The sequence below is a fragment of the Petromyzon marinus genome, chromosome 26, assembly GCF_048934315.1.
Source record: "Petromyzon marinus isolate PM22_M1 ecotype Great Lakes invasive population chromosome 26, UKy_Petmar_22M1.pri1.0, whole genome shotgun sequence".
In the NCBI taxonomy this organism is placed as follows: Eukaryota; Metazoa; Chordata; class Hyperoartia; order Petromyzontiformes; family Petromyzontidae; genus Petromyzon; species Petromyzon marinus.
In genome coordinates, this window is record NC_133692.1 from 5053047 (window position 1) to 5077774 (window position 24728).

General features: G+C 53.5%; 1 protein-coding gene across 3 annotated transcripts in view; it reads right to left on the bottom strand.

Moving 5' to 3' along the window:
- Positions 1 to 891: 891 nt before the first annotated feature.
- The window catches only part of LOC116946204 (uncharacterized), a 59731-nt gene continuing 35894 nt past the window's right edge, over positions 892 to 24728 (bottom strand). For 2 of the 3 annotated variants that reach the window (XM_032961182.2, XM_032961184.2), the window contains 13 exons: positions 24229 to 24369; positions 20887 to 21428; positions 15344 to 15904; positions 14726 to 14866; positions 14318 to 14353; positions 10891 to 10990; positions 9469 to 9572; positions 6074 to 6214; positions 5657 to 5738; positions 4959 to 5096; positions 4418 to 4594; positions 3620 to 3763; positions 892 to 2594 (listed from right to left, as the gene is read on the bottom strand). In XM_032961182.2, the coding sequence (XP_032817073.1) occupies positions 2478 to 2594; positions 3620 to 3763; positions 4418 to 4594; positions 4959 to 5096; positions 5657 to 5738; positions 6074 to 6214; positions 9469 to 9572; positions 10891 to 10990; positions 14318 to 14353; positions 14726 to 14866; positions 15344 to 15904; positions 20887 to 21428; positions 24229 to 24369 (2424 nt within the window). In that variant the 3' untranslated portion in view covers positions 892 to 2477. The remainder of the gene's footprint in view (positions 2595 to 3619; positions 3764 to 4417; positions 4595 to 4958; positions 5097 to 5656; positions 5739 to 6073; positions 6215 to 9468; positions 9573 to 10890; positions 10991 to 14317; positions 14354 to 14725; positions 14867 to 15343; positions 15905 to 20886; positions 21429 to 24228; positions 24370 to 24728) is intronic. The other variant, XM_032961185.2, reaches the window with a different exon arrangement.

Consider the following 24728-nt stretch of genomic DNA (forward strand, 5'->3'; position numbering starts at 1 on the left):
CAAATAAAGCAAAAAACTTCATCACATTCATCGATAACACTGACAAAAAATATAAAAAGCGACGTTTCGGGCATGGCTCTTTTTCGTAGAATATAGTAGAGGCCAAAGAAGTGAGGCCAGAATGAGGAATCAAATCACCTTTCTCTTTCTGCTGTAAACCATTGCCCTAAACGTCGCCTCGTATATATATATTTTTAATTTTAAGACCACAGTGTTATTGACGAATGTGGTGACGTGCCCCTGCTGGACATCTGTGAAAAATAGCTTTATAGTTTATCGGTTTTGGGGGGGAGTGGGGGCGGTGGGTGTTGGGGGGGGGGGAGTGGTGTGGATGGTGGGGGGTGGTGGGTGGGTGGTGTAGGTGGTGGGGGTGGTGGTGGGTGGGGTGGTGGGGAGTGGTGGGTGGGGGGGTGGAGGGTTGGTGGTGCTTCTCCTGCATTGCGTTGTTCTTCGCGAGTGGTTTTGCTTCGTGTGGAAGGAAACGCGGAGCACGCCGAGAAAAGGCACCGCCCGCACAGGGGGGGATAACAACTCCCGAAGGTCCACACAGAGCCCACTTTGCCGTGCTGCCATCTCCTGGCCACCGCACAGAGCCAGCACGAACGGGAAGTTTCATTCATACGGCAGCTCCTAAAGCAGCGGTTCTTTCTTAACCCGGGGTGCACGCATCCCCTGGGGGTGCGAGACATGGACAGGTTTTTTTTTTTCAGCAAGTAATTCATCCGAGCACAAATTAAGCACGGGCAAGTAAGTACAACTGCTTTGTTTCATCAAACCCCTATGTATTTATTAACACTGTACAATTGTTTTACGATTGGAACAAAGGGGTGCGAGGCTGCAGTGAAAGTAAAGAACCACTGCTCTCAAGTGAAAACTCAACACAGGCTCGAATGTGGAAAGCGTCGGGTTTATTCTGACTCCCCACCCCCCTCCTTTGGAGACTCAAGGTGATGGGGAGGGGGGCTCAGTGGTATGGAAAGGGTTGGTGTGGGATTGGAAGGGGGGTCTCGTGCACCCCAACACATTTGTAGTCCATCTACACCCCCCCCCACACACACACACACAAGACGATCCCTTTTAAAAATATTTGCAATTCCGCAACGACAAAATCCCGACATTTTACAAAAACAAAATGTACATTCCTTGAACCACGTGTACGAAGTGCACAGCTACCCGTAACGCAGTGCATTAGCCTAACATGACTGGCGAGTGGTTTGATTTTTATTTACTTGCTTGCCCCCACTCATTCTGCCGTCATACCGACCTCGTTAATCTCATTCGCGCTTCCAATTCCACGAGGGTCGGTGAACCGGCGAGAAAATATGCAGGGCACCGAACTGCAAAGTTTTTACGTACAACTCTCCCCCCATCCCCCACTCGCCACCCCCTCCCTCCCCCCACCGAAATACAGCATCTTGCGTCGGTCTTCCAGACACGACCGGAAGTGTCGAGGAGTGGAAGAGACGAAATCCCTGTAAGCACCAGCAGCAGCAGCAGCTGCATCCAACGCGAACACAAGCCCGCTCGCTCACGTTCCTGAACGTTGGGTGTCCGTGGTTCGGGCTTCGGGCTGGTGCCTTAGTTCTGACCGCTTGAGCCGCCCATCCGACAGCCCAGGCCGCAGGCGTCTCACTGCGCTGCGGTCATCCATCGTCCACGCGGCCGGGAATGCCGTCGGCACACAACGGGAGCCGTGCGTGACGTCACGTGACTCCGGGGGGGGGGGGGTACTGGGGATTCCACTGGTGACATTTAAGTGACCGTCACTACCTCCAGCGCTGAAGGGAAGATGCAGCCCCCCCCCACCCCAACTCCTCCCTTTCCAAAACACAAACCACTCTGATCTTGTGGATGCACACCTGTGCTGCGCGTCCAGGGCTGTCACATACGCAGCAAGATACTTTTTTTAATTCGATAAAAACTATGAAGTTACGATCAAGAGAACCATCATGGTGCTCCGTTCACCGTCACGGTAATGTCTCTTTCGTACATTATACGTCGGCAAGTACCATTCAGTTCAATTCAGCAATGGATTAATTCTGTCTGGAGGGTCCTCTCTCATTTGTATTGTTTGTGGTTTGCTCCCTCTTGCTTTTAAAGTTTTGTGCACACCATAAAAGCATATATAATATCGGCAGGTAGCGCAGACGCACAATTTGCGTGAATAGTAAACGATTAAGGAGGACGAACGCTTCGACGCGTGCGCCGTCAGTTTGCGAATCGATTCCAATGCACGAATCGTCGCACGCCTGGGTCTCAACTCCTCAGAGCGGTGACGTCGTCAGTGAACTCACGCGGAACGCCCGCCCCCCCCCATTTTAAAAGTCGTCGCGTCTCTCCCACCCACAAAACTTCAAGCTCGTGCCACGCAGCACGGGACACACGGAGTGCGTCTACAAGAGCCGGTCGTGACCTCGGATTCCCCCGTTCGACTCCAGGTCGGCGGTGCCGGAGTGGCCACCCGGCGCGCCGCGCACTCAGGGCTTGACCTCCAGGATGGAGGGGTTGGTCTCGAGGATGGCGAGGATGACGCGGTCCATGTACTGCCGCAGCTGGTCGTTGATCTCCTCGACTTCGTGCAGTGCCGCCACCACCTGCGGAAGACGGCGGGGGGGGGGGGGGGGTGGTGGTGGTGGTGGGGGGGTAACAGCCACGCATCTCACCGTGAGCGGTGGGACAGCTTTGATTTACTCGCAGACTCAGTCCAGTCGACAACGGCCTGTGGAATTTCAGTCGAGGCCAGGTCTATGCATTTCACATCGCTATTCTCTTAGTCTAGTCGCCGAACGCTCTCAGTTGGTAAATACTGGCGTGTGAGATGCAACATTTTACCAAAAAGTTGTATCAGGTCAGCCAATCAGTAAATTCAGTACAGTATATATATTGTGTGTGTGTATAGCCAATTATAATGTTGGTCTTCCTCAGTGCACTGTAGTGTCTAATAAAATAATGAAATTATCTTAGTCTGTGTCTTCATTCAGGCTTGTTACATTTCATATCACCACGGTGAGTCATGCTCTGGTCTTTGGTGGCGAGTTGCAATAATTGCCAGGATGATGAGGGAGTTAATGGGCAAGCGACAATCGTTTAACGAGTTTTCGCCTACCGAGCAGTTTTCGCGGAAAGCAGCTCGCTCGTTAAGAGATACGCCTGTAAGATGTTATGTTTTGCTGAAAGGAGATGATGCGCTTAGCGAGTGCTGTCCATGGTTCTGAATCTCTATAGGCGAGCGCTGCTATTGTTTCTGCCTATAGAAGGACACTGTACTTGGTCCTGAATCTACATAGGATGGCGCTGTCCATGGTGCAGAATCTTTATATGAGGGCGCAGTCCATGGTTCTAAATCTATAGGATGGCGCTCTCCATGGTTCGGAATTTTTTCTATGAGGTCGCTGTTCATGGTGCTGAATCTCTATATAATGGCGCTGACCATGGTGCTGAATCTTTATCGGAGAGCGCTGTCATTGGTGCTGAAGCTCTATTGGCCGGTGCTGTTCTTGGTGTTTGCTGCTTGGAACAAAGTGTGCACCATCAAGGTGCTGTGAATGTTGGTGTAGCTATTCAATGGTGCGCTAGTGTGCTGTGCTTGTGCCAGCGCACTGTGCTGGTGCTCGCTCGCCTCTTCGTGAGTAGCACCGTCAGGGTTGCTCGCCAGCGCCTGTGAGCGCGTGGGCACTGACAAGAGGCTCTTGGCTCCCTGCAGACTCGTGCTGATGATTTGTCCGCTCAGGTCCTCGTTCTGCTCCTGCAGACGCTGGCGTTCCTGCCACGTGTGCCACAGGATGCCAACAATGATGCACGGGTGGGTGGATGGGTGGATGAGAGGGTGGGCTGATGATAGAGAGAGATCGAGAACATAGGTGAGTGAGACGGTGGGTTGGTAGGTAGGTGAGTGGGTACAGGTGGATGGGCCAATGAGTGTGTTGGTGTTTGTGTGATTGAGTAAGGGAACAATTGGAGGTTGGGTGAGGGGGTGGGCTGGTGAATGAGTGAGTGGGTGAGAGTGTTGTAGGCAATTTAGTGGGTGAGAGTGTAAGTGATAAAGTGGGTGAGAGGGTGGTTAATTTATCAGGATGGGAAGTTGAGCGAGTGACATGGTAGGTAGTTTGGTGGGTAAGAGGCACGTTCGGTAGCTCGGAGGTAAGATGTGTTTTGGTGGGAAGGCGTGTGGGAAGGTGTATGGGCCGTTTGGTGGGTTGATAAGGTGGGTAGGTGGTCTAATGGATGACAGGGTGGGTAATAAGGTAGATGAGTGGGTGTGTGAGAGAGTAGGTGGGTGAGCGAGTGGGTGAGAGGGTGGATGAGAGTTGAGGTGGGCGACAGCATGGGTTGGCGGTCGAGTTGGTGATGACGTAGGCAAGTGGTGTGAGAGGGTGGTCATGCCAGGTGCGCAATACCATCGCCGGCGGGGTCTCACCTGCCGAAGGCGCCGCACTTCGTGCTCCAGCTCCACCTCGCGGGTACGCGCCTGGTACTCCTGCAGGCCCGTGCTGGATCCGAGCCTCCTGCGCGCTCCTCCCAGCGCCGTGCCCCGCTCTGCCTCCAGCCGCAGCAGCTGCAGCCCCTCCAGCTCCCGCCGCAGCTCCTCGATCAGCTGCGTGGACGTGGGCAAGAGCGGCGTGAGACGCGTGCGTGAGCGGGCGTGCGTCGTCAGCGCGTGCGGCTGTCGCGTCGAGAACGCGCGCGGTCACTCGTCGCTTTGGATAACAGCTGCGATGTCACAAACCTTCCTCTGACTTGAACCCTATCCTTGACCCGTATCTGTGCCCATGCCCTACTGCTACCCGAGGTCTATTGGTGCCCGAGCCCTACTGGTGTCCATGCCCTACTGGCACCGTACTGTTTCCCGCACCCTACCGCTGCATGCGCCCTACCATTGCCCGTGCCCTACTGGTGTCCATGCCCTGTTGCATGTCCGTGCCCTACTGGTGCCCGTGCCCAAATGGTGCGCTGCGTGCCTCGTGTGTGGCCACGTGCTCGTGCTGGAAGCGCTGCTCGTCCTGCCGCAGTTTGTCGGCGAGCGTGCGGCCGAGCGTCACCTCCTCGGACAGACGGCACACGGACTCCTCCAGCCGCTCCGCCAGTGCCTCCTTCTCCTGCACGGGGATGCGCGCACACACAGCAAGAAGAGCATTTGGTGTGTGCATTGAGAGCGGTGAACACGGTGTGTGCAGGCCAGGCTGTGCTCACTTATGTGTACGTGTATTAGTGCGCGCGAGTGAGTGCGAGTAAGCGCGTGCATTGTGAGTGCGAGTGTGCATGTAAGCGCATGTGTGCATGTGCATGTGTGCATGTGCATAAGTGCATGTGAGTGTGTGTGGGGGGAGCGGTAGTCTAGCAAGTTAGCATGCTATGCTACGAACTCAGCGACCTGAGTTCAAATTCCGCTCATGGCAAATGAAACGCTCCGTGGGCCACCCCTAGGTCGACTCAGCCTCAATAACTGGTGCAATGTATAAACATTGCCATTTGAGAGACAAAGGCGGTTGGGAGTGGTGCTGGCCATCCACCTGCTCGTGTGCCGTGCCGGCTTTCATGTGCGCTCGCGAACAGCACTTGCCCGCAAAAATTTGTCAAGGCTCTACGGGGAATCCTTTTTTGTGAGTGTGTGCATGAGTGCGTGTGAACTTGTGTGCGTGCGTGAGTGCATGCTCACCTCCGTCAGTCTGTGTGCCAGTGTTTTCAGATGCGCGACGGTCGCTTTCAGAGCAGAACCCTCTTCTTCCACCTGCAGTAGCCTGCGATAGCAAGGCGAGAGCGAGGCTGAGTCAGTGCGTGAGTCGTCATCATTGGCAGCTGCTGTAGGCTTAGTGTAAGGGTGAGCGAGAGGGGGAGTGTGCCATCATCCTCAACGACTGCCTTAGCCTAGAAGGACGATGTACATATGTATGTTGAACTTCTTTCGCACTGTACGTAGCCAACCGTGCTCATCGGAGGTGCCGGGGAAGGAGGGTGAGCGAGGTCGTGAAATAGTGAATCATCATCATCATCGTCATCATCCTCATCATTGTCTTCAACTGCTGTAGCATAGGACAGCGGTGAGGATGAGTTAGCGAGCGAGCGAGCCACGCACCGCGCCCGCAGTGCCTCCAGCTCCGACAGCTTGTGGCGCTCCACCCTGGCGAGCACCTCCTGGTGGCGGAGTGACACCTCGTGCGAGCGCAGCTCCGAGCGCACCTCCGTCTCCCGCAGACGATCCTCCAGCTCGTTTATCCTGCGCACGCACGCGACCCGCCGCAACACAAAACACGTTCTTCTCCCGACGCTCTCCGACCGCGTGTTCGAGGTGTGCCGCGGCAACTCGTACAGAGCGGGAGCGTCGTTGAAGCTTTGTCGCGGAGGTTCGCGGTTCAAGCTCTGCGGCCGCCCTGGTTAATACGGTACATACCCGTTCAACACGCTACGTTTTTTCGCATGAACGCGGTTTTTATTTTATGGAACTTTTTCGCCCGACACGCACCACGCCCGCTATAACGTGAGTCTAGCACGTGACGGACTACTGACTACAACACGAGTCTAGCACGTGACGGACTACTTTTTTGAGCAGCGTGGGTGTTGGCAGCGTTGTTCGGTGATGCTGGGAGCTGGCACTGCAGTACTTTAGTACTGGTACGTTAGTCCTGATGCGAGCTGTGTTACACCGAGTGTCTTCCTCTTCCCCAGTCTGTGTTCCGGCAGCATCTTTTGTGTGCATAGCGTCAATCTCACTCCCTCAACTCTATCACTCGCCACATCTCTCAAACACTTCATACTTAAATAAACGACCGTAGCATGTGAATAGAAATACCGTATAAACACAACACAGTGAAAAAGTAACATGCCAAACAGTGTACCGTACTGTCATATAGAAACGAAAATAAAATTACGGGCTGGAACCGCAACCCCCCCCACCGCACCTTCACCATTATTCCTCATGGGAAAATCACTCCCCGCTCAACGCGGATTCACTTTACGCGGCGATTTTCAGGAACGCAACCCCCACGTTGAGCGAAGACTTGCCGCAGTTGCAAGTGTACCAACCCGTGAATATCGCGACCAACGTAACCACAGTTGTCACTAACATCCGCACTGTGTAACGTGTGCACCGTCGCTGGACACACACGATATAGAGCCCAGCAGCTTATTGCGTCCTTCCTGGTGAAATAAGTAACGATCTGCCATTGCCATCATCTTGATGCTGGCAAAAAGGAGGCCCGCAGATAAATATAATATAATCTATCTAAATCTATCTGAAAACGTGCTTTCGCAGTGGGCGTTCGAGAGCCCGTGATGTGAATTCGGAAGAGAGGAGGCCACGTTGTCCCGGCGGTGTCAAGGTCCAACTTACCAAAAAACACCCACGCCGGCAAATTTTCCGAATTGGGAAAATTAATAGCGATCGTCGCTCCAGAGACTGAATCTTGATACTCGTTGAAGCTCTCCCGGGGTAAATAAATTTTAACTGAGCACACGACGTCCGACGTTTCGCTTCTCAGACTTGCAGCTTCTTCAGGAGTTCGACGGAGCTGTTTCACGTTCTCTCAATTTCACACCAAGTTTCCGGCCACCGCCGCCCGCGTCCGACGTAGTTCAGCAGCACGTGCTGCTCAGCACGAACCCACGTCACGGAGGTGACACGGCACGGCCACGACAATCGACGCAACAGCGTCATCGCGCCGCGACGTACAGTGAGGGAAAAAAGTATTTGATCCCCTGCTGATTTTGTACGTTTTGCCCACTGACGAAGAAATGATCAGTCTATAATTTTAATGGTAGGTTTATTTGAACAGTGAGAGACAGAATAACAACAAGAAAATCCAGAAAAACGCATGTCAAAAATTGTATAAATTGATTTGCATTTTAATGAGGGAAATAAGTATTTGACCCCTCTGCAAAACATGACTTAGTACTTGGTGGCAAAACCCTTGTTGGCAATAACAGAGGTCAGACGTTTCTTGTAGTTGGCCACCAGGTTTGCACATGTCTCAGGAGGGATTTTGTCCCACTCCTCTTTGCAGATCTTCTCCAAGTCATTAAAGTTTCGAGGTTGGCCTTTTTGCAAATCGAACCTTCAGCTCCCTCCACAGATTTTCTATGGGATTAAGGTCTGGAGACTGGCTAGGCCACTCCAGGACCTTAATGTGCGTCTTCTTGAGCCACTCCTTTGTTGCCTTGGCCGTGTGTTCTGGGTCATTGTCATGCTGGAATACCCATCCACGACCAATTTTCAATGCCCTGGCTGTGGGAAGGAGGTTCTCACTCAAGATTTGACAGTACATGGCAACGTCCATCGTCCCTTTGATGCGGTGAAGTTGTCCTGTTCCCTTAGCAGAAAAACACCCCCAAAGCATAATGTTTCCACCTTCATGTTTGACGGTGGGGATGGTGTTCTTGGGGTCATAGGCAGCATTCCTCCTCCTCCAAACACGACGAGTTGAGTTGATGCCAAAGAGCTCCATTTTGGTCTCATCTGACCACAACACTTTCACCAAGTTGCCCTCTGAATCATTCAGATGTTCATTGGCAAACTTCAGACTGGCATGTATATGTGCTTTCTTGAGCAGGGGAACCTTGCGGGCACTGCAGGATTTCAGTCCTTCACGGCGTAGCGTGTTACCAATTGTTTTCTTGGTGACTATGGTCCCAGCTGCCTTGAGATCATTGACAAGATCCTCCAGTGTAGTTCTGGGCTGATTCCTCACCGTTCTCATGATCATTGCAACTCCACGAGGTGAGATCTTGCATGGAGCCCCAGGCCGAGGGAGATTGACAGTTCTTTTGTGTTTCTTCCATTTGCGAATAATCGCACCAACTGTTGTCACCTTCTCACCAAGCTGCTTGGCAATGGTCTTGGAGCCCATTCCAGCCTTGTGTAGGTCTACAATCTTGTCCCTGACATCCTTGGAGAGCTCTTTGGTCTTGGCCATGGTGGAGAGTTTGGAATCTGATTGATTGATTGCTTCTGTGGATAGGTGTCTTTTATACAGGTAACAAGCTGAGATTAGGAGCACTCCCTTTAAGAGTGTGCTCCTAATCTCAGCTCGTTACCTGTATAAAAGACACCTGGGAGCCAGAAATCTTTCTGATTGAGAGGGGGTCAAATACTTATTTCCCTCATTAAAATGCAAATAAATTATAACATTTTTGACATGCGTTTTTCTGGATTTTCTTGTTGTTATTCTGTCTCTCACTGTTCAAATAAACCTACCATTAAAAGTATAGTCTGATCATTTCTTTCTCAGTGGGCAAACGTACAAAATCAGTAGGGGATCAAATACTTTTTCCCCTCACTGTACGTACATCAGTGCTGGGGAGAGGAGGGGCGGCCGAGACACGGTGCTGGAAAATCATCCTCCCCCACCCTCCCTGCACCACCACCATCGTCTGTCGTACCAGCCCCCTTGTAGGCGCTTGCCCCAACAGCTTGTGTAGGCTATTACGAGGACACTTTGCGTTCTGTCTCTCTGTGCTTCACCGCCCCTTCCTTACCTGTGGATGAGAGTCGTGTTCTCTTGCTTAATCTGCGTCTGCAGGTCGCACGTGATGACCGAGTCACTCTCCAGCTCCAGCACCTTGCTCTCCAGCAAGCTCATCTGCGCAACGCGGGGAAGCGGGCAGGGATCGTATATCAGACGGGGTCTGCCCGGGTTCCCGGCACACCACGTTCAGTGGCAGCTGCTGGTCACGCGCCCGCTTGCTCCAGTCTACCAGTCACCCGGAAAATATGTCCGCACCCGGCACACGAGGTCAAGTTTGACGCCGCTGAACGTGGGTACAATATAAAAACAACGCGATGCATTTCGCCGCACCGTGCCCTACAAGCCGACAGTTTGGGCCCTTGCGGCGGCTGTTAGCGCACACGGCGGTCGCCCCTCCGAGCAAAATCCAGGCTCCAATCTGCTTAGCTTGTGAGACCTGACGTGATTGGGTGCATCAGGGTGATTCGGTTCGACAAGGCAACGTGGTGGTGTTCATGACATTGACGGCTCCTTCTTGCGTTTGCCATCAAAGGCCTTTTTCATCCGAGTCACGTGACCACTTGGTCATCACAAACTCCATCCAGTCCAATCGGAATTCTCACTTTCCCCGTCTGTCCGTCACAAGGGAACAACCCTCAACAACACGGAGGGACGGCTCTCTGCTGCGTGGCTCCGCAGTCCCACGTGGTAACGGTGGCACGCACACCATGCCGGTGCCACATCACGGTGCCAAAACGTCCATAGCCACCACACCAGCATGCTGAGCCTGGTGCAAGACAAAATCTGCATAGCTGGTGCCCACATGCTCGTGTGGCTGATGATGGGCTGTCGAGATGTAAAGCCGAGTCCCAAACTATGGACCATGTAAACTAAACTAAAATATGTTTTTTTTTTAAACCAAGAAAGGCCCACTGAGCTATGTAGCTCTTTTTTAGAAGCAACCTGGCCACAGATGATAGCTCAACTAAGTGGCTCTTGTGGAAATTTATAGTGGCCAAATAGTCTAAACTCACGTCGATTCTAAATGTGGAGGGGAAAACCGGAGGGCCCAGAGAAAAATCCACGCGACCACGGAGAGACACGCAAGCTCCAAATATACAGCAGCAGGCGTCAGGGTCGAGATCGAACCCACAACCTCCTGTATTGCAGGCGAGGTAGTTAACATCTCGCCACCGTGGCACCCTTCAGTAAACCGCTGCAGCCTGCGCCCCTTCAACCGAGAAGGAACGGCAAAAACGACGCGAACTCCTGAAGCCCTCTCGTCGTGGCCAGCAGCAGCAGCAGCAGACCTCCACATTAGCATTTATCTCCCGAACCACAGTGCCACCATGCGCAAAAATGGAAATGGAATCTTGAGTCCCAAAAAGTGGTGACGATAAGTGACGATGCTGCTGCTGCTGCTGCCACCGCGGCCGCTGATGACTCCACTCACCCTTTGGTTGACCTCACTCCCCGTGTCTGGGCTTTCCCCAAAGAAGTCCTCCTGATTGCTGCAGCTCGCCGACTTCCTGTGTCCCCCGGGCTGCAGACGCCTGCACGGAGAAGACAAAGAGAGGACGCGTGGCAGCGTCGGGGGGGGGGAGGGGGGGGGGGCACGAGCCAAAGGTCAGCGACCGCAAAAGTCTTCGGGACGCCCGGGTCAGATTGGCACGTCGCGGAATAAACGTGCGAGAAAGTATCGCATTGCCCCGTCGATGCCGGGAAGTGGCGATGTTGCTGGCTGTTTTTTTTGTATGTGTCGCTACGAAGCAAAGGGGACCGCTGAGCAGGAGCGTTCACAATTTCAAAAAAGGGTGAATCGCGTCGCACTCATCGGCTCGTGAAGAAGCCAGGCGCCGCTGTTTGCAAAACAGTCGTTAACAGTGGCAGTCAGAAGCAACACCATCAAAGACAAAGACCCCCCTCTATTGCCTTTGACTGCTGGCGCAAGTGCTGTTAGCGAGTAGCGCCTATGAAGAGGGTGGGTGACCATCAGCACGCCCGGCCGCCTTTGTCTCCCCCAGTGATGTTTTACACACCGCAACCATCACATACACCATCAAACACACACACACACACCACTAAACCACACGCGTAGCCGAACCATCGCGGCTTCTCGTGCAGTCAATCCGACACAGCAATCACGCACGGCGCAATGAGAGCCCTTCCCCTCCCCCGTGTGATCACGCAGTAGCCCTCCCACCCCCCACCCCCCGAAGAGCCACTTTGAGCTTTGTGCACAGAACAAAGCCAAGGCGGAGACGTCAACCACAGCCCCCCCCCCCGACCCAACAGCCCTAACCAAAATCCCACGCCTCTCAACCTGAGATGAGCTGTCCCCCCAACCCACCCCCCCTTCAGATCGCCGTAGTTACCCAGGGGGGTATCCCAGCTCGAACGCGCATCACGGCCCCAGCCCGTCTAATTGCTTTAAGTGCTCACGGCTCTGGCAATGGCATAAACCACAGCGCAGTCATCCTATACTAATGGCACCACGCAAGCGCGCGTGTATGTGCGTGCGTGTCTGTGTTTCTGCATGTGTGTGTGTATATGCGTGTGTGTGTATGCGTGTCTGTGTATGCGTGTCTGTGTATGCGTGTCTGCATATATGTGTATGTGTCTATGTGTGTGTGTGTATGTGTGTATATGTACGTGATAAAGAGCTGGTCAGCAGCGGCAAGGCCGTCTTTGTTTCATCCCATCCGCGGCACCACGAGGCCACTCCCCGTCCTCTCCCTGCTCGTGTCGCCGGCTCCCCCGGCCACTCTGTTCTCCCTGCTCCCGGCGCTGAGCATCGCAGCCTCGGCCGCTGAGGTGTGGCGGAGACGATGGGGGTGGAGGGGGAGGATGATGATGATGGTGGTGGTGATGGGGAGGGACGATGGCGATGGGGAGGGCATACGGAGTCCCGTGGCCCGTTAGAGGCCCCCTCTGGGCGAGTCGGGGTACTGCAGCGAGGCAGCGACTTTTGGTTGTTTTCGTGAACACGGCGTCGGCTTTCGCGACCAATATCATCCATAATACAGGTTTTTGTTGGGTTAGATCGCGTCAATATATAAACCCGCCACCATCCGACACAGCCAATAAGTAAGGGTTGTCACGTGAACAGAACGTGGCCAATTCGTTACTAGTACAGCACACCGGTGTGTTGGAGAGCCAAGCCACAACTGCTCGACCAACACACCGGTGTGCTGCATTAGAACAGAATTGGCATGTTCTGTTTACGGGACAACCCTTATTAATTGGCTGTCGGGTGATGGCGGGTCTAACGACACATGTATATATTTACGCGATATAATCCAAAGAACCTCTATTACCATCGCTGGTTTAATTCATCCATTGTAAGGCGAGACTCGTCCTCGCCATGCGAATGTGGAGTTTCCAACACTGGATCGCTCGTGTACAGCTTTGCCTCTTGGGTGAAGCAGTAGCGCAGTGATTTGCGTCTATGCTATGAAGCAGCACCACGGTGGTGCGATGTTAACTACCTTGCCTGGTCTACAGGAGGTCGTGGGTTCGATCCCGACCCTGACGCCTGCTGCTGTATATTTGGAGTCTGCGTGTCTCTCTCTCATTATCATCACGGTGGCTAGGAGATGTTGACTACCTTGGCTGGTCTACAGGAGGTCGTGGGTTCGATCCCGACCCTGACGCCTGCTGCTGTATATTTGGAGTCTGCGTGTCTCTCTCTCATTATCATCACGGTGGCTAGGAGATGTTGACTACCTTGGCTGGTCTACAGGAGGTCGTGGGTTCGATCCCGACCCTGACGCCTGCTGCTGTATATTTGGAATCTGCGTGTCTCTCTCCCATCATCATCACGGTGGCTAGGAGATGTTAACTACCTTGCCTGGTATACAGGAGGTTGTGGGTTCGATCCCGACCCTGACGCCTGCTGCTGCTGTATATTTGGAGTTTGCGTGTCTCTCTCTCATCATCATCACGGTGGCTTGGAGATGTTAACTACCTTGCCTGGTATACAGGAGGTCGTGGGTTCGATCCCGACCCTGACGCCTGCTGCTGCTGTATATTTGGAGTCTGCGTGTCTCTCACTCTCCGCGTGGTCGCGTGGATTTGTCTCCGGGTCCTGCGGTGTTCCCCTCCACATTTAGAATCAACATCGCGCGCTTAAGGGTATTTGCTTGCTATACACTTTCACTTGACGATAATCCACTTCGTTGAGTTGTCAATTGTGATAGTCAGGTGGCTTCTAAAAAAAGAGCTACGTACCTCAGTGGGCCGTACACCTGATAAAAAAACGTGTTGATCGTCTCCCCCCCCCCCCCAACATGCAGAATCAACACGCGTCTAGAGTATTTGGCTGCTGCGACACATTTGCACGTGGCGATAAGGTCCCTTCGTCTAGGGTATTTGGCTGCTGCGATACATTTGCACGTGGCGATAAGGTCCCTTCGTCTAGAGTATTTGGCTGCTGCGATACATTTGCACGTGGCGATAAGGTCCCTTCGTCTAGAGTATTTGGCTGCTGCGATACATTTGCACGTGGCGATAAGGTCCCTTCGTCGAGCCGTCATTTGTGATGGCCAGGTCGCTTTTGAAAATAAAAAAAACAGCGACAGTATGTGGCTCAGCGGGCCTTTACCTGATAAAGTAAAAATAAAATAAAAAGTTCGGTGACACGATGACCAACGTGGAATAGCTCACAGCGTCCTCGTGCGGTGGTCGAGTGTACTCAGCACCGCAGGGTGAACAACACCGCGAGATTCCCATCCTGGTGCGGGTTACGGGGGTTGGGGGTCGGGAGGCATGCTCACAAACAAAGCCGTCTGCTCACATTTGGCTCGACACCCGTCGTGCGTTTCCTTTTTTTTTAAATAAAATAAGTTGTAAAAAAAACGAAACAAATCGTCGCCATTTACCTCGCAAACGCTTTCGTGGATATCCTCTGCCTCGGTCTGAAAACAAACAAACAAACGAAAAGTTAATTGGCATAAACTGTGTCGGAAGTGAACCCGTGAGCAACAGGCAGTAAGCAGCGGTAGCCGAGTGTCCACTTCCAAAGGGCGAAAACATTAAAGGGGCTCTCACCCGCCTGGCTGAAACAAATCTCACCAGAGCGCTGACCAAGCCTTCTAAAGCCCCCCCCCCCCATCACCATCACGCCTCCGCGCCCCCCCCCCCCCCCCACGACACATTCCCCTTGATCGCCCTCTCTCAAATCCGCTCCGGGATTAGGCTCCGAGCGTGCGACTGGAACGGCCTCGCGCGTCGCTTGGAGTTCGCCGAGCCGCGGCCCGCTCCCCCGGGTCTCTCTGTCACCCTCTCACCCGGTGAGGTGCAGCTGAGTGAGTCTCCTGTCGAGCTCCTTGAGCCGAGCGATCCTCTGTCGGCAGCAGAGGCAGTAGGAGCCCTCGCCCTCGTCGCCATCCTCGCCCCTCGCCCCCTGCCTCCCGCCCGGCTCCCCCGCGCTGGGGAGACAACGAGGGGGGGCACCGTTGACAGCTGCCGCCGTTCGATCGCTCGCTCGTGATGCGTGATGATGATGATGGCTGACGATGGAGGTTTGCAAATCTCTATGCAATCCATCAACCCTTTCCTCCAAAGCGCTGGATCGCAGGTGTGCATTCAGACAAAAATCATCCATATAGCCTTAACAGACTGATAGGACAAGTGCTGTTCGCGAACACCTATGAATTCCGGCACAGTACACGAAGGGATGGGTGACCAGCGACACGCCCGACCACCTTTGTCTCCCCAGTGGCGAAGTTGACACACTGCTCCAGGTACTCATGTGAGGTGTGCCCAAAAACAAACCGTGCACAAACCATTTATTGTAACCTATGGATACTAAAGTTAGCATCCATCGATTCATAAATTCGTCACATCCGTCGCGAGCAGTCAAAGCACAATCGGCGCGGCGCTCTTTCTCTCTCCGCACCTCTCACCTGGCCGGACTGGAGGTGGAGAACCGCGAGCCGTAGGACGGCGCCCGGAGCGACCAGGTGTCGCTGGCGGAGAGGTCGTGTCTCCGAGGTGCCCTCACCGCCGCCGCCGTCGCCTCCTCACCGTCGCCGCTTTCCTCAAACTCCTCCACTCCGTTCACCGCTGGGTTCGGCTCTGGACCGGTCCCGTCGGATCTCCCCCACTCTTGGTCCTCCTCGCGATGCCCCGGCACTGCGTGGTGGTAATGGCGGCGGTGGTCGCTTGCGTGATTGAGACCGCGCGTTTCAGAGGGCGCAGCCCCCGCGCCAACTTCAGAAAAGTCGCCGGCGCTGGCGCCTCCGTCCTGGGCACCGTCCGGGTCCCGTCCTCTGCCGGACGTCCGCGGCTGACCTCCATCGCCAATGCGGGGCGAGTTCCGAAGACCCTGGCGGGAACCAGACTCGAACCAGGCCTCTGGGAGGTCACCGCGACCGACGGCTCTCGGAGAATCCTCTCCTTCGCCCAAATCTCCCGTCGCGTCTCGCCGGCGGCGATCGCTGCTGCCCGTGGGTTCGGTCGATTGACTGAAATAAATAGAAAGGTTTTTTTCGTTTGTAAGCTCAGCGATTTCCAGAGATGAATATGCTCGCTACGACAATGCATTTCATTCATTCACAGGCTGGTTTCGCTTTAGTTATAATCATCATAAATCAAATTATTTACCCAGGAAAACCTCGTCAAGTCTAAAAATGTTTTTTCTTTTGTTTCAGGAGGGTCTTCCTACATTGGGATATTTGGTCAAATTCCATTCACGATTGCGTTTGGCTTCACATGCGAGGAAACTAAAGAACCCCGGGGGAACACCCATTCATGCGAGGGGGTGACGCTCCAACGATCCTAGCTCCTGGCCATCGTTCGACGGATGACCCGGTGGTCATCCGTCCGCGTAGCAACCAAGCTCCACCGAGCTTAGCTGCTCACGCCTGGTGCGGTGAGGCTATGTGTAACGTCACGGATCACCGTGCGGAGTCATTCCGTTCGACCTCAGAGGCACCGGGGCTGCTGGGTTGCTCATGGAGGTTTCATGATGGGCTTGTGTCAGGGACGCCGACTCAGGACCGCTGAGATGCTGGCCTCAAATCTGAGTCTCAGAAGCACTCAGAAAGAGAGCTTGTAGGACTTTCACAATTCCACGAACGCTCTTCGCGTTAACGTTGTGAATTTAGTGGCTGATGAAAGTAACGTGAGAAGTAGTTCTTTCAGGGTCCCCAAACATTTTCCGGGGCCATTCCCTATGACAAGGTAGTGCACTGCTCACTGCGATGGTTTCAAATGGACGTGTCTTCATGCTACATGACATGACCACTGGCTGTACAATGGAGATATAAAGAGAGAGAAACTAAACTATACTCTTTGGTTCTTTCGGTAAAGTCACGTAGGTAGAAATAAAATCAAATAAATCACGACGTTTCTACCTACTACGTGACTTTACTGAAATAACCAAAGAGTATGGATTCCTGCAGTCACAAAAGCTTCAAATCAAGATAGAGATAAACTAAATTCGATTATTATTTTTAAAGAGCCGTCCGTGAGAATGTATGCAAAAAAAAACGCACAGCACAGATTGTGATGTCGACATGTGCCATACAAAACACACAAGTACAGAACATGGAGCCCACTGCTGATTAAAAACCTCGCCTCGGCATGGAAGTTGTATGACCATACTCCACCAGGACCGGTTCAGGTATCCCTCTTCAAATATGTCTGTTCACCGTGACCTATAATCGTAAAGCTTCGGCTCGCCGGGGTTCATAGCGCAGTGCGCTCACCGCTGCACCGCCACTCTCCGCTTTGAGTCCCACCCATGTGTCTCGCCCCTGTCACCGTCACGGGCTCAGCGACGAGCCCCCGTCTAAGTTTGTGTTGGTCACGCGCCTGAAATCCGATCACCGACGGCTCTCGTCGGCGAAATCCCGATTAATCTCGGGCACGCTCGCTCGTGAAGGCGGCGTGGAGGAGGTGACAAGCTGCCAAGCCAGCCTATTAAGGGAGGCTCCGTTGTGCTACGGGATTTCACCGCGCGAAGAATTGCGTGCTGTTACGCGCGCGCAAAATGCGCGTGAGTGCGTGCGTGCATATTAACACATGCTCCCTCGTGTTCCAATATCCGCGCAATCCTTCGGACGAACGCACGCACGCACGTACGCACGCACTGATGGACATGATGTTCCCCAGGCACAGCTTCTAGTACACGACTGCCTCCGAATAAAAAATATAAAACCACACTGCAGCTCACATCAAGACACTCACTCACTCACCACACTGCAGCTCACAAGACACTCACTCACTCACCACACTGCAGCTCACAACAAGGCACTCACTCACTCACCACACTGCAGCTCACAACAAGGCACTCACTCACTCACCACACTGCAGCTCACAACAAGACACTCACTCACTCACCACACTGCAGCTCACAACAAGACACTCACTCACTCACCACACTGCAGCTCACAACAAGGCACTCACTCACTCACCACACTGCAGCTCACAACAAGACACTCACTCACTCACCACACTGCAGCTCACAACAAGACACTCACTCACCACACTGCAGCTCACAACAAGACACTCACTCACCACACTGCAGCTCACAACAAGACACTCACTCACTCACCACACTGCAGCTCACAACAAGACACTCACTCACCACACTGCAGCTCACAACAAGACACTCACTCACTCACCACACTGCAGCTCACAACAAGACACTCACTCACCACACTGCAGCTCACATCAAGACACTCACTCACTCACCACACTGCAGCTCATAACAAGACACTCACTCACCACACTGCAGCTCACAACAAGACACTCACTCACTCACCACACTGCAGCTCACAACAAGACACTCACTCACTCACCACACTGCAGCTCACAACAAGACACTCACTCACTCACCACACTGCAGCTCACAACAAGACACTCACTCACTCACCACACTGCAGGTCACAACAAGACACTCACTCACCACACTGCAGCTCACAACAAGACACTCACTCACTCACCACACTGCAGCTCACAACAAGACACTCACTCACCACACTGCAGCTCACAACAAGACACTCACTCACTCACCACACTGCAGCTCACAACAAGACACTCACTCACCACACTGCAGCTCACAACAAGACACTCACTCACTCACCACACTGCAGGTCACAACAAGACACTCACTCACCACACTGCAGCTCACAACAAGACACTCACTCACTCACCACACTGCAGGTCACAACAAGACACTCACTCACCACACTGCAGCTCACAACAAGACACTCACTCACTCACCACACTGCAGCTCACAACAAGACACTCACCACACTGCAGCTCACAACAAGACACTCACTCACTCACCACACTGCAGGTCACAACAAGACACTCACTCACCACACTGCAGCTCACATCAAGACACTCACTCACTCACCACACTGCAGCTCACAACAAGACACTCACTCACTCACCACACTGCAGGTCACAACAAGACACTCACTCACCACACTGCAGCTCACATCAAGACACTCACTCACTCACCACACTGCAGGTCACAAGACACTCACTCACCACACTGCAGCTCACAACAAGACACTCACTCACTCACCACACTGCAGGTCACAAGACACTCACTCACCACACTGCAGCTCACAACAAGACACTCACTCACCACACTGCAGCTCACAACAAGACACTCACTCACCACACTGCAGGTCAGCCACTCATTCACCCACTCATTCACTCACCCACTCACTCACCCACTTACTCACCGACTCACTCTCCCACCCACTCACCACACTGCAGGTCTCAACAATATACTCACTCACCACACTGCAGGTCATCCACTCATTCACCCACTCATTCACTCACCCACTCGCCCACCCACTCACTCACCCACTCACTCACCCACCCACTCACTCACCGACTCACTCTCCCATCCACTTACCACACTGCAGGTTGCAACAATATACTCACCACACTTCAGGTCACCCAATTATTCACCCACCCACTCACACACCCACTCACTCACCCATTTAATCACTCGCTCACCCACTCACTCACTCACCTACCCACCCACTCACCACAATTCAGGTCACCCACTCATTCACCCACCCACTCACCCACCTACCCACCCACTCACCCACTCCCTCACTCACCCACTTACTCACTCGCTCACCCACTCAGTCACTCAACGACTCACTCACTCACCCACTCACTCACCCATCCACCCACTCACTCATCCATCCACCCACCCACTCACCACACTGCAGGTCACAACAATACAGTCACTCACGACACTGCAGGTCACCCACCCACATACTTACCCACTCACTCACTTACCCACTCACTCACTCACTCGCTTACACACCCACCCACTCGCTCGCTCGCTCACACACCCACCCACTCACTCACCAACTCACTCACCCACTCACTCACCAACTCACTCACCCACCCACCCACTCACTCACTCACCCACCCACTCACTTACCCACCCACTCACCAAACTGCAGGTCACAATGCAAATAGCTCTGCTTCTTCCCTCGACCTGCTCCACTTTGGAATTCCCTCCCATCATTTTCTCCGATAATAACCTTGCTCCATTCAAGAGACGCCTGAACCCGAATACGTCTTAAAACTCTAATCGCGCTGCTTGTTTCTGGCCGCTTGGCTATTGGGGGCCTTTGGGCTCCTGAGCTCAGCAATAATTTTAAAATAGAGAATAATAAAGGCAGCGGAGCTTCGGATCGGTCGCTCGTTCCCAGCGCCCAAGGTGACCCCGCTCCGGCAACCCCGCCAGCTTCAAAGCCGCTGTCTGCTTTCACTGCAGCAGCCACGAGGTCACGTCGCGGAAAGACGCCAAAGTCGCGGATGTTGTTCGCCAAACAATTGCCGTGCTTGTGAAAACACACTCGTGCGTGCGTGCGTGCGTCCAACTATTTTGCCGAGTCAGCCCCGAAAGGTGACCCCAAGTCGTGGTTTGAGACGCGCTCAAGTTAATACAATAGGCCGAGTTCAATTAACGTACAAAATTCACGCCACGGTGAACTCACCGAATAAATAACAGTTCGATTTGAGGTGGTTTTCTAAAGTCAGTGAGAAGTCTTTGTAAATAATGAATGGACCTGTCTCCTCCCTCCACCGATCGGCACTGCATGAGCGTGGCGCAGTACGGTGAGTCAAAGCTCCCCCGCACAATCGACACGGAGGACCCGGTCGAATTGAGGAGCTGCCGGGTCGGGACGTCAGGGCGGACAACTCGCGGCACAGAAACACGACGATCGCGGAGCGCGCCACAGCACCGCCGCCAAAGACAGAGACAAAGATCCCCCGTGTAGCCTATACCAGACTGTCGGGGCAAGTGCTGTTAGCGAGCAGCTATGAAGGCCGGCACGGCACACGAGGGGGTGGGTGGCCAGCACCACGTTCGTAGCGCAGCGCGCCGACCGCGACACCACCATCGCCACCGCCACCATGAAAACCTCGCCGCATGAGTTAATCAATGAATAGAACTCGCCTTGCATCAGAGGGGAGCGGCGCCTCGCCCCCCACGCCGCGCCCGCCCGGCACATCGCGGCTGCCATCGACCGCGGCGGCGGACGAAGCCCTCGACAAGTAACCTGCGTCCGGCGCGTGGCGGCCTGGGAGGTCGCCGCGACCGACGCGAGCGCCAACGCCGGGTTGGCTCCCCGACCCCGGCGGGGTGGAGGCGGTCGCGTCGGGCCCCGGCGTTCCACCGTGTCGGGGCCGGTCCCCGCAGACGGGGCCCGCGCCCCCCTCCTCCTCCTCCGCCCCCGGGAGTCCAAGCTCCGCGTGCGAGGGCGAGGCGGATTCGCCACCCATCTGCAGGTAGCCGAAGGCGTCTCCCAGGTCGGCGGGGGCTCTGGACTCGAAGGCGTCTCCCAGGTCGGCGGGGGCTCTGGACTCGAAGGCGTCTCCCAGGTCGGCGGGGGCTCTGGACTCGAAGGCGTCTCCCAGGTCGGCGGGGGCTCCGGACTCGGCGCTCGCCGCCTTGCGGCTGTGCCGCGGACGGCGGTCGTGATCCTTCGGATGCTCCTCCTGACAACAATAATACGAGTAATTTATTATTATTGTTATATCTATTATTTAGATTTACGAGCCGTGAGAGATCCACGACTGGTTGAATGACTCACGAAGCCATCGCGATGTACTTTGCACGCGCTTCACTTTCTCTTCAATGCTGTAAATGCTCATCAAGACGTTTTTCAGTTCGAGCAAACGTGAACAGAATGTGCAAAGTGAACAATTAATAAGGACAAATCACGAGTTGGTCAGACTGAGCAGTGTTCAGCAAGCCGCCTCAACCACCGTCACGGCGCACGGGAAGATGGTTTTATTTGGCTACACGTTTCTGTGTGCACGTGTGTGTGTGCACATGTGTGTGTGCACATGTGTGTGTGCACATGTATGTGTGCACATGTGTGTGTGTGTACATGTGTGTGTGTGTGTACATGTGGGGAGCGGTAGTGTAGCGGTTAGTAGGCTGTGCTATGAATCCAGCGAGCAGAGTTCCGATTCCCGCTCATGGCCAATACCAGTGACGGTCGTGGGTCTCCCCAAGGTCGGCTCAGCCTCAAATGAGTACTTGGTGCGGTGTGTAAATGTCGCCACCATGAAGACAAAGGCAGCCGGGCATGGTGCTGGCTACCTACCCCCTCTTGTGCTGTGCCGGCCTTCATACAGTGAGGGAAAAAAGTATTTGATCCCCTGCTGATTTTGTACATTTGCCCACTGACAAATAAATGATCAGTCTATAATCTTAATGGTAGGTTTATTTGAACAGTGAGAGACAGAATAACCACAACAAAATCCAGAAAAACGCATGTCAAAAATGTTATAAATTGATTTGCATTTTAATGAGGGAAATAAGTATTTGACCCCTCTGCAAAACATGACTTAGTACTTGGTGGCAAAACCCTTGTTGCCAATCACAGAGGTCAGACGTTTCTTGTAGTTGGCCACCAGGTTTGCACACATCTCAGGAGGGATTTTTGTCCCACTCCACTTTGCAGCTCTTCTCCAAGTCATTAAGGTTTCGAGGCTGACGTTTGGCAACTCGAACCTTCAACTCCCTCCACAGATTTTCTATGGGATTAAGGTCTCGAGACTGGCTAGGCCACTCCAGGACCTTAATGTGCTTCTTCTTGAGCCATTCCTTTGTTGGCTTGGCCGTGTGTTTTGGGTCATTGTCATGCTGGAATACCCATCCACGATCCATTTTCAATGCCCTGGCTGAAGGAAGGAGGTTCTCACCCAAAAATTTGACGGTACATAGCCCCGTCCATCGTCCCTTTAATGCGGTGAAGTTGTCCAGTCCCCTTAGCAAAAAAACACCCCCAAAGCATAATGTTTCCACCTCCATGTTTGACGGTGGGGATGGTGTTCTTGGGGTTATAGGCAGCATTCCTCCTCCTCCAAACACGGCGAGTTGAGTTGATGCCAAAGAGCTCCATTTTGATCTCATCTGACCACAACACTTTCACCCAGTTGTCCTCTGAATCATTCAGATGTTCATTGGCAAACTTCAGACTGGCATGTATATGTGCTTTCTTGAGCAGAGGGACCTTGCGGGCGCTGCAGGATTTCAGTCCTTCACGGCGTAGTGTGTTACCAATTGTTTTCCTGGTGGCTATGGTCCCAGCTGCCTTGAGATCATTGACAAGATCCTCCCGTATAGTTCTGGGCTGATTCCTCACCGTTCTCATGGTCATTGCAACTCCACGAGGTGAGATCTTGCATGGAGCCCCAGGTCGAGGGAGAATGACAGTTATTTTGTGTTTCTTCCATTTTCGAATAATCACACCAACTGTTGTCACATTCTCACAAAACTGCTTGGCAATGGTCTTGTAGCCCATTCCAGCCTTGTGTAGGTCTACAATCTTCTCCCTGACATCCTTGGAGAGCTCTTTGGTCTTGGCCATGGTGGAGAGTTTAGAATCTGATTGATTGATTGTTTCTGTGGACAGGTGTCTTTTATACAGGTAACAAGCTGAGATTAGGAGCACTCCCTTTAAGAGTGTGCTCCTAATCTCAGCTCATTACCTGTATAAAAGACACCTGGGAGCCAGAAATATTTCTGATTGAGAGGGGGTCAAGTACTTATTTCCCTCATTAAAATGCAAATAAATTTATAACATTTTTGACATGCGTTTTTCTGGATTTTCTTGTTATTCTGTCTCTCACTGTTCAAATAAACCTACCATTAAAATTATAGACTGATCATTTCTTTGTCAGTGGGCAAACGTACAAAATCAGCAGGGGATCAAATACTTTTTGCCCTCACTGTAGGTGCTCACTAACAGCATTGGCCCAAACAGTCTGTTAAGGCTATATGGGGGATGTTTGCATTTGTATGTATGCGTACGTGTGTATATGTGTAAGTGTGTATGTATGTATGCGTGGCCGTAAAGTGCACCTGGCCTGGCATAGGCGCCGTGGTGACGTCATCATCACTTAGTGGCGAATGGCCGGTGTTGGCATTGGTGTGTATGCATGCGTGTGTGCACGTGTGTGTCTACGCGCGTACGTGTGTAACGACTGATCTCTGATTCACGCGACAAAGGGAAGAAGGGGGGAGGGTGATAACTGGGACGGGGGTGGAAGGGGTCAAAGATCTGGGGACAATCACGCTGGGACGGGGGTGGAAGGGGTCAAAGATCTGGGGACAATCACGCTGGGACGGGGGTGGAAGGGGTCAAAGATCTGGGGACAATCACGCTGGGACGTAACTCGTCATCCGCAGAGGAGAGGAGGAAGGTCTGATGTCTGGAGGCAAAGAGGAGGAGGATGAAGAGGAGGAGGAGGAGAGAATCGGCAGTTGTAGAAAAAGGAGCCGCACAGGAGAGGGAGCGACCTCCCACTGCTGCCACTGCTGGTGCTGCTCCCGAGTTGTGACGCTCGTCTCCTCGTCGGGTAGCGTCTCCGTCTCGCTGGGCGCACTCTCCGAGCCCAGGTACGCGCTGTCCGTGACTTCCCCCACCTGTGCAGGGGGGTGGAGGGGGGGTGCGGACGAGGAGTCAGTAGGAAGTCACGGGCTCACAGAGACACACTGGGATAAAGAGACACACAGGGTATCGGGGACACACGGGGACATAGAGACACACGGGGACATAGAGACACACTGGGATAAAGAGACACACGGGGTATCGGGGACACACGGGGACATAGAGACACACGGGGACATAGAGACACGCGGGGACATAGAGACACGTGGGGACACAGAGACACACGGGGTCTCGGTGACACACGGGGACATAGAGACACACGGGGACATAGAGACACACGGAGACACAGAAACACACGGGGTCTCGGGGACACAGAAGGACACAGAGCCACTGG